Source organism: Montipora foliosa, chromosome 3 (genome assembly GCF_036669935.1).
Source record: "Montipora foliosa isolate CH-2021 chromosome 3, ASM3666993v2, whole genome shotgun sequence".
NCBI lineage: Eukaryota > Metazoa > Cnidaria > Anthozoa > Scleractinia > Acroporidae > Montipora > Montipora foliosa.
In genome coordinates, this window is record NC_090871.1 from 32,910,360 (window position 1) to 32,920,892 (window position 10,533).

The 10,533-nt window shown below is 39.3% G+C and overlaps 1 protein-coding gene across 2 annotated transcripts in view; it reads right to left on the reverse strand.

The window, feature by feature from the left end:
• Positions 1-5,509: 5,509 nt before the first annotated feature.
• The window catches only part of LOC137997322 (DNA repair protein REV1-like), a 37,783-nt gene continuing 32,759 nt past the window's right edge, over positions 5,510-10,533 (reverse strand). For both annotated transcript variants that reach the window (XM_068843247.1, XM_068843248.1), the window contains exons 13-15: positions 8,933-9,005; positions 7,034-7,136; positions 5,510-5,925 (exon numbers count right to left, since the gene is read on the reverse strand). In XM_068843247.1, coding sequence (XP_068699348.1) covers positions 5,754-5,925; positions 7,034-7,136; positions 8,933-9,005 — 348 coding nt within the window. In that variant the 3' untranslated portion in view covers positions 5,510-5,753. The remainder of the gene's footprint in view (positions 5,926-7,033; positions 7,137-8,932; positions 9,006-10,533) is intronic.

Genomic DNA, 10,533 nt, shown 5'->3' on the forward strand with positions numbered 1-10,533 from the left:
CACGTTTTGAGTTAATTTTGTTTTAGTGAAAAAATTATACGGTATCTTCAGGTGGAAACAAAGCGTGGAAGAAAGTGAGGCTTGTTGGTACACTGCGCACGAACTAAATGACTTGCTTCAAGTTAGCTTCTGTTATTTTTCTCGGGTATTCTTTTAGCTGCAGCTCGAACTGTTGCAAAAACTCTTTAAGTGGTACTATGATAAAAAAATCTCTTCCTTTTTCTCTTCAGATTCCGAAATTGATTTTGATCCAAAGGTTGTTGTGAGTTTTGAATTTCACGGTCCGCCATTACTTATGTTTAAAACTGACCAATTGGATCTCAAGAGGGTTGGAAAAGTGACGTCATTTACTAACTAGCTGTAAAGTCAGCTTTATTACATACGCAAGACACGAGTTTAAAAGTTTGAAAGCCCGAAATTTCCGTACTGCATATTAATTCAGCCGCATACACACGCATTGCATTCTTAAAGTAGTGAGTCTTTGATGTCATTCTCTCCTCGATTCAGCTCTCTCAAGATTTCAAAGTTAGTAATGGCGGACCTTTAAATAGGAAAATTCCAGTCACTTAGGGTCAGTTAGTGTTTAGTTAACATAGTTTTGAAATCTAAGGGAGAAAAAAGAAAGAATTGATTTTTTAATCATAGTATCACTTTAAAGCGAAGGTCACCTCAGTAACTAATTATTTCATCCGACCCTTAACAAATATTGAATAAGTAGAACCGTTGATTTCGCTTTTATCATTATCAGTAACAGTCGGCAGTCACACGTCATTAGCCCTTCTTATCTCGTCTTGACAGAAAAATGATGGTTTTGCTTTTGCTTGAACATTTCATAGCCTGGAAAATTTTCTCACACACTTTTTTTTCTTAGAAATAAAACCTTTCCCCATAAATTTGAAGAGATTTAAGGGGGCTCTGTCACGCCATTTAGTTGCTGCGCATACTTTTTTCTCTTCCTTTAAATCGGTAAAACTTCAAACTTTGTGTACATTTCTCGCCTAGAGTTAGGTCATAAAGTACTTACTTCAAAAATGAAAAAATGGGGGGTCCCCGACTTTGTTTCAGAGAAAATGGCAATGGAAAATGCGTTCATTTCGATAAATCGGTCATCAAAAGGAGATGTAGCCTCATCTGCTCATCCATCAAAAATCATAAAAATAAACGGTTAGAGTGAAGGTTTCCGTGCATAGGTTTTTAGGTGTGGGATTTTTAGTTAGTTGCACGCCACTAGGGATGTGATAAACAGTAGAGTTTATCCTCAACGAGCGTCCTCGTAAGCGCAACCTGTTATAACCACTTCCCAAATTCGATGGCACGAGGAAAGGAACTTTTAAAAAAAACTTCTTTCAGGGTGATTTTTTTCATTTCATCTTATTTTGCAGGTAGTAAGTAAAATAAGTGATTCATGATCAAAAAAAAATATGGGTCACTGATGACCTAAACGAGTAAAATCGGTGTGATGATGGTTCAACTTTCTTGGAAAATTTCGTTTGTCACGTTTTTACGTGACCTGTCGGGGAAAGACGGCAACTCAAAACAGGACGATCGTTGAAGGGACAAAAGGTTTATACATAAAACTAGACGCTCCTCGAGCGTAAACTGGGTTACCTATGGTACGTGTTACACAAATATAGAAGGCTCTGAGTTGAGTGGTATTGAAATGCTGCGTTTCAGTTAGTTTTTTCAAGTAAGGGGTCATTTAGACCATTTGAGGGGGACACCCAGACGCCGTGCTAGCAGTGGCCCTTTGGCTTACATGTTCTCACGTTGATTATTTTGTCATGTCCCAGGGGCGGATCCACAAATTCCAGAAAGAGGGGGCCGAAGAAATTGCATGCCCTCTATCCGAAAAATTCACGTTAGTGGTGTGTATATATCAAGGCAAAAAGACTTTAAAATAAGAGAAGCTTTGAAACTGAACTAATCATTATCTAAAGCAAAACCGCGTGGTGCACACCCCTATGATGCCCTGTCCCGTTTTGAGGTCTTTTACTCTTAAGCTTCGGTAATAAATTCAGTTCAAAGATACCAAAACACGCTCTTGAATGAAGATTTTCGGGCATCAAATCAGTACATTGTAAAACTGTCTATCTTGGACGATGAGCTGGCTCTGAATGTAAGTTCAAGTTGAAGTCAATTCTTCTTTATATAGTCTGGAAAAAAAAAATCCAAATTTCTCGGAAGGACGTTTTCCTGCACGTCATGCATGCCTTGCAGTTCCACCGAAATAAACGTTTATTCCACACTGTAAGGAAGGACTGTACATGTTGTTTCCCCATTCATAATTCCTCTTCTTTTCAGTCTAATCTCATGCCAGGTCAACTTTTTTTGGCTTAACGTGTGCGCCAATAAGTACCGAAAAAACGGGAGTTACCTGTAAAAGGCAAGCTAACAAATACCCTGTGTGCCAGAGGAATTTTTTTTCAAGGTCGGAGAGAACGCTGTACGATTCCAAATCAACGGTCAACCATTGATTTGGAATCGCGGAGCGCTCTCCCCGACCGTTGTTTTGGAATCGCAGAGCGTTCCCTCCGACCTTGAAAACAAAAATTCATCTGGCACCCAGAGTCAAAAGACTGATGAAGAAAAAAAGAACAGTTTGTATATAAAACTCTCAATTTCCAATTCTCAGCGAAATCGCAATATATCGAAAAATAATAAAATTTCTGCAGTGTATGACTTGTTTGAATCAAGGGGAAGGTCATGTTGCTGTCAAAAGGAAGAAATTGATCACGTGGTAGGCAACTACAAAGGTGCACGTGGTCATCTTGTGTCAACGTTCTTGTTTACATTGAATGAACTACGGGGAAGAATGTTAATCGCTCGTCACTTTCACAGTAAAAAAAAACGTTACTTTTTAGCCAAGAAACTTCCGTTTTTCGTTTTTTAATTTTGTTGTAATATTCCGGCAGGTCAGGAAATCTTCTTTGTCTGTTTTAATCAAAACAGAATTTGTAATTGAAAATCAAAACATCTATGAGATGCACAAACATACTTGCGAACACGTGAAGCTGAATTGTCGCAAATCACAATGCTGAAAGGAAAGGAACTTTATTTAAGTGTCTACATGAGTCGTTCTAGCGCTGCAGCACTAATTGGGGACACTATAAACTGAAATTACCAAGTAACGCAAATCAAGTCAAATGTTGGTTTTTGAGGAGAGGGGACCATGGAGTACCCGGAGAAAACCTCTCGGTGCAGAGTAGAGAACCAACAAACTCAACCCAGATATGACGCCGAGTCTGGGAATTGCACCCGGGCCACATTGGTGGGAGGCGAGTGCTCTCACCACTGCGCCATCCCTGACAAACACAAAAGCGACGTTTTTTACTGACATCATTTACTCACAAGCGTAAAATTTGAACGTGTAAACGCTTATTATGTGTGCAAAACGCGAGTCTAAAAGTCTGAAAGCCGGACACTCCCGTGCTACATATTAATTCAGCCGCGTACACACGCGTTGCATTCTTAAACTATCGCGTCTTTGACGTCATTTTCTCCTCGATCCAGCTGTTGGTAATGGCGGACCATTAAACAGGAGAATTCCAGTTGAAATAAACAGGCGTCTTCTTGAAATCAAGGCTTAAAACTTCGATCAGTTACTGTTTAGGAAGCATAGTTTAAAATCCAAAGAAAAATAAAAAATGTTTTTTTGGTCAAAGTAGCACTTTAACATCGCCTTAAACTTTTCCGGCGCGTTGAGAGATCATTCAATTTGAGGCAACTTAGGAAGGAAAGTCCCACTCCTGGTGATGACCTAATGGCTGTAGAGCTATTTTGGAGGTTTGTGGAGTTTATCGTTCAGGCTACGTCAAAATCATCCGAAAAGAACTACAACAATTAAACTGCGCTAAAATCAATTCGGAGAGGGGTTCCTTGTTAACGAGGCCCAGGCCATGACTGAAGATATCTTATGACTTATTTCGTCTCTGTTTTTCGTCGATGAAACGTGTTAGCCAATAGGCAACCTTAAAAATCGCAAGTACTTGTTTAGGCTTAAAGGCGTTAACCTATGTCGTATCTGGCATAATATTGACGTTAAAGGACCCTAGTCAGCCACGCCCATGTTTTTGTTGACATACGGGAGTTTTAGTGTTTTATTGCTCTTGGGACTTGACCAAACCAAAAATAATCTTGAGAAAATGCGAGATATACTTATCGACTCACCTAAATTTATTTGATAAGCAAAAAAATGACACTGAAAACAAGGCACGACAGTTTAATTTAGTTTAATTTGTTGCTTGCGCGGTACTTTGTAAATAATGAGAAGCAGTATTGGGTCTCAGTAAATGTAAATTAGAGATGGTTTCATTTGTCGCTCACGCAAATCGCAATTCACACTTGTAGCATCAGATGAAATCTCTTATTCTACGTTCCTAGCATTTCTTCGTTTTAAAGTTTACCAAATCCTCAAACGGGTGTTGAATTATCCAACAAAAATTTCTTCTTCCTGTAAAGTAAACACAAGATGACCTCTACTTTCCAGATCAATATCAAAATATGTCACACGCAAGCTTGCTCAGTTCCACAAAACTAAGTTTTATCATCGGTGAGAAAATGAAATGTACAACGAAAAGATAAAGGCTTTTACAGAGTGTAATAGCGACCAGTACTCAAATGTTTGCCTGTTTGTTCAGTGCTGTCAGCTCGAGCGGAAGACACGCATAACATTATTTGAACCAGAATTATCGATCGGACGGTGAATTCGCTGTTCGTGATTCCTTGCAATGCAATCCAAGAACTGAAATTATTTCTCCACTTTTCAGAAATGATAATACACTGATTCTGATCATTCTAGCCGTTAAACGCCCTCTGTTCTTTGTTGAATCACAATTGAATAATTGCGGTACTCCTCGCTGCAACTCCAACAGAAGATGTTGTTCAACAACGATCTCCGCTTCCACTCGATAACATGTTGCGAAGAGCAAGTCACACATAATGATAGAAAATGAAATTATAATAAAGTTAGCTTATTTTGCCATGAAAAACAGAATTATATAGCCCATTTGATGTCCGATGGAAACAGATTACTTCGATAGTCACAGAATTCGCCATTTTCGGTTACACCGAAAATGGCGACTGAAGTGTTGTGGGCGCGCAATGTAAAGTGGGTGACTAGGGTCCTTTAATACAACCTAAAAGAAAGAAAAAATCCAATTTCCTGAGTCAATTTTTCAAATTCAGGAGGTCTACGACAGATACTAAAAGAGGTCTTGATGGTGGACTGTTGGATGATACAACCAACCACGTTTTTCAGTCCACATGTCATCACAAATTTCATAATTTTGATCACTTCGCAAACAAAAACAGACCCCACCTTCGTTACGCCCATATATATTTGCCTTAAGTTCCTCAAACTTTAAAATATTTCATTGTTATTAGCACACCAGAAGGACGCATTCTGTTCAGGAGAATGAGTTTAGAAACAATGATAAACGAGTTGAAAACAAACTGTGTGAAAAATGTTTCTTTCTTTGTGTATTCATAACACAAGGCCAGGACATGAAAATAAACAAATTTATTCAATCACCCATTTTACAATAAATACTCTAAACCAAGATAATTTAATGTAGAATGTCACGGACATGCAGCACCTCACATGCAGCACTTCACTGATTCAGTTTTGTATAGAATCCTATTCTGTCGTACATTCATTTGTGCCTTTTTTTATCAATGAATACAACTTTTTTAGCTCCAGTTAGATTAGTGGAGCTTTTTTTGTCAGTTCGCCTGTCACCTGTTAACATTTCTTTCTATTTGCAACTCGTACAGTCCATCTTATTTTCAGGTGAGAAAACAGAACATTGCGCAAACTTGAGCGAGTTAACAGCTAGTTTGGTACGATACATCGTGTTGATGGTTTGTTGAACTTGAGTCAAAACTGCACAGCACGCACTCTGCCAACCTTGGCGTCCATCTACAGTCCTACAAAATACCACAGATTTTAATGCAAACCTATCAACACGTCTTTCCTCGTATTTTGATCAATAGACGTTTTTACACGAGCAGCCAAAGATCATATTGATTCACTCTAACACATGGAAACTTACTATTCGTAAAATGGAGTTTCTTAGACTTTAGTTGGCGCATCGCTAAGGGAAGACGTGAACTCTTGCTTAAGACGTTACAGGAATTTAAAAAATGAAGAAGTAACTCTAAAGTGTCCAAAAATGAAGTATTTTTCTTAAATGCTTTAAATCTCTTAACCTATAGCAAACACAGTTTTTCCATTTTCAGGTCCAAATTTCTCATTAAATGCGCAGTAAAACTTAATAAAACCAGAAAGCTGACGTAGTGAGAGGCACGGGTCTGTCCTGGAGATGACGTCAAGCTTTGTAGAGGAAAATATTCTTTCACAACTAAAAATGCAAAGCATCTGTGACGTCACCTCATGAATAGACCCATGGCTCTTATTAGCTCGACGCGAAAAAAACTGCCAATTTTGTCAACTTCACGCAATTTACCATGTGTACGACCTGTTAAAAGCGAAAAAGTAATGTGTTAACGTGAAATATTTTCTTTGCGGTGCTAAACTTGACTACTGCGAAATTAATGAGGTTAGGGGCACTTTAAAGACATTTGAGCTCTAAAACACGGCCATGAATTCCCACATAGACAAAAGAATAATGAATCGATCATATATAATGAAGAAAGAAAAGGAACTTTATTCAAGTGTCTAATCTTCTAGCGCTGTAGAGCACTAATCGGGGACTCTGTAAATTGAAATTAACAAGTTAACGCAAATGAAATCAAATGTTGGTTTTTGAGGAGAGGGGAAAACCGGAGTACCCGGAGAAAAACCTCTCAGTGCAGAGTACAGAACCAACAAACTCAACCCACATATGACGCGGAGTCTGGGAATCGAACCCGGGCCACATTGGTGGGAGGCGAGTGTTCTCACCACTGCGCCATCTCTGCACCCTATCAAATGTTCCTGTTGCTTTTGTTGGTTAAACGTATCCCTTTGCTGTGATTTTTTTATTCTCGCCCTGGGCCGTGTTTTGCCACATTCGAAATGAAATTACAGTTATACCTGTCAAGGAACCTCAATACTCTCCAAAGCTGCTCTAGGTTCTGTGTACCAACTAGTTGTATGAGGTAATTCCTTAAAACCTCAACGTCCTCTTCTAGTGGAACTGCAACAAGAAAATGGCGACATAACATAACATAACTTTATCAGTTCATGTGTCAAATGTATCAAATTTATCTAGTAAACTAAACGGGGGCGCCTACCTACAATTAAATTACAAGGGCATTTAACGAGCAGCTTAACCTAAAAGCCTTTGAGAGACATTTCTAGGCTCCTTGTAATGTATAAAGATTGTGTAAAGAGATGTTTTTGTCACTTTGAAGAAATTGATTCTATTCGGAAATCTTAGGTGAAAATTGAAGTGTCCGAAAATTTTAGGGAATGACATCTTCATTTCAGAAATTGCTAGCTAAACGTGGCCTTCTGAGAACGTCCCAGCGAACAATTTGCTCATCGGAAACTGCTAGGTGACCTGGCTTTTTAAGTGCGAAAAATTGCGAAAATATCCCTTCCGAAAACGTTAGACACTACTTTTCCCTGGTTAGGAATCTTTTAGGCGATGTTTTGGTATAGAAATCTACAGCAGTTCGACTCTCCCGAACACATATTTAACCAAAGATTATCGCTGGGTGCCCCTGAAAATATAGGTAAAAGTTAAGAATCCGATCCCACCAACGCGTCGGCCAACACGTCGGCCAACGCGTCGATCGACTGTCGGTCGACTGTCGGCCGACGCGTTGGCCTAATAATATACAAGTCAAGAGATAAAAACATGACTCACATTTCTCATATAAAATGTGAATAAAATGTAGTAAACTTCGACTTCACTAAAGACGATAATGCTGACGTACATCACTTCCGCAGTCGTCATAATGTAAGCACTTCATTTTTCTCGTTTTTGTTGTGCCATATTTGCTTTATAAAAAGTTCTCTGTGTTTTATCAATGTGAAATGAAACCATAGCGAAATTTGTGTCCAGCCCTACTCAGATGCAAACCGATTAACTTCAACTTAATGTTACCAACCCATGACAACAAGTGTAAGAGACAACAGTTTGTGGCGTAATGGGGTAGGAGATGAAGTACTCCATTAGCAGGTCATGAAAAGGTAGGATAACTAAGTTGCCCGGCAAGAGTGGTCGCGATTCTCTCCAAGGGGTTACAATCCCCAAGGCCACAATCCTCTCCAGAGGGTTACAATCCCTCACATGAGAGGTCCTTAACTATCTAGGGTTGCGCCCCCTGGTTTCTACGGTAACCGTGCGCGATCAGAAGGCACAAAACCCTAGTACAGTGAGTCTATAGGACAAAGGGTGACCCGCATGGGAACAATTCACCTCCACCGGTATTTTATTTCACAATATTGACTACATAATTATTTGACAAAGCACAAAGGGGGATTTAACCCTTCATATTAGAAAAGAGAGTCATTGACATGCAAACATTGCATGAGTCCATATTAAAATTGGTTATTAACTGTAACAAATCCACAGATAGTGTACAACTAGCTATCATTAGTCTTCATGTCGTGTCCTGGGACATGCTATTGAGGCACCAGGTATGAAAGAGGGAGGGAATTTGAGTGAAGATGCTTCTGAGCTTTTAAGCTCAGACAGAACTGGAATGACAGTAGCAAAGGTGGGACTTGACATATTAGTCCAAAGCACGAGGCGCCTAGAATGTGATTGGATGAGGTGCATGGTGTGACGTTCACGTGAAACAAGGTTGCTCTGTAACAGAGAAAGCCTGGGCTCAAATGCATATCCCGCGCAGAGGCCATGGTTGTCACATTAACTTTAATTTATAATGTTTTATAAATTCACTTAATTATTGTCGAAATGTGCATAACGTATTCTGAACAACTGCATTTTAATGCGCTGAGGGATTACAATCGTTTGCCTACCTTCGTAAGCTTGTGTCCATTGTTTGATAACTTGCTTCACTTGAGGAAGTGTAACAGCTTCTCCCAAACACGCCTGATATAGAAAAAGTATTTCAACATCACGACGTACGCACAGCACGTACGACAGGACGTACAAGCAAGGTTAAAGTGCCCCTGTGACCAAAAAATCAATTCATATTTTTCTTTGGATTTCAAAACTATGTTAACAGAACACTATATGACCCAAGACCCACGTTTTAAGCCTTGATTTCAAAAAGACACCTCTTTATTTTAACTGTAATTTTCCTATTTAATGGTCCGCCATTACTAACATTATGTTCTTGAGAGAGCTGGATCGAGGAGAAAATGACGTCAAAGGCTCACTAGTTTAAGAATGCAATACGTGTGTACGCCGCAGAATTAATATGCAGCACGGGGCTTTTGGGCTTTCAGACATTTAAACTCACGCTTTGCATATATAATAAGCTGCGTTCACACGCTGAAATTTTAAGCTAGTGAGCCTCTGACGTCACTTTTCCCTGGATCCAACCGTCTGAGGTCCAATCGGTCAGTTTTGAACGTGAGTAATGGCGGACCGTGAAATCCAAAACTCACACTCAAAGTAAACGGCCTTTGGATAAAAATAAAAGCTCAAAATTTTGCCAGTCAGGTGTTAAGCAAACACACTTTCAAAATCTGAAGGAAAAAAGGAAGTGATTTTTTTATCACAGGGGCACTTTAATAAAAATCGACTTAATCTATTCTGAGCATTTCTCAACAGGTTCCCACTTGTGGAATAAGCACAAGCACAAGCACAAGCACAAGCACAAGCACAAGCATAGGCGTAAGTACACAAAAAATCGTGTGGGGACGGGCGTAAAATAAGTATAAACACAAGGAGAAGCACAAGAACAAGAAAAGGAAAATTCCCTTTCCTTGCACTTATGCTTATCTCACGTTTGTGCTTCTTTCATCAGTGGGCACGGACGTAAGATAAGAACAATCACAGCATCATTACTAACAGTTTCTCTTCCGCCGTTTTGGGATCGTTCCAGATCTCCTCCGACGTTATTGCGCTTGCGTATTGCCTGATTTCCCCTGTTTCACGTGTGAGAACGTCCTGTGCTTATGCTTGTGCTTATGCTTATCCCACATATGGGAACCGGGATTTACCCGATGCAGCAACTTTTTCAAAGTGAGTCCACTAGAGACGATAGTTTGCCACTAGAGACCATAGTTTGTGATTGCAATTACAGACGAAAGGAAAAGTAACGTTTTGCAATTGTAATGCAAAATAGGTAAAAATAAAATCAGAATTCGAGGATAACTAGCCTGCGAAAAGACTAGTATCCTTAGAAGTAAAATTCGACGAAAAGCTAGGCGATTGGTCTTCTCCCTTAGCTCAGCACAGCGCAATTTTTTTTGAGTCCAGATTTTAAGGTCGTTTTAAGTTTTTGAACTCATGCCCGCCTCAAACAAGTAATGAAAAGGAAAAGTCAAAAAAATCTGAACCCTTTGATTCAGGAGATGAAAACATACAAAAAAGCTTGAACCTAAGCAAGGATATCAAATCTTATAGAAAATAGTCATGAAGATTCAATGCGGCAAAAATACAAGATAAG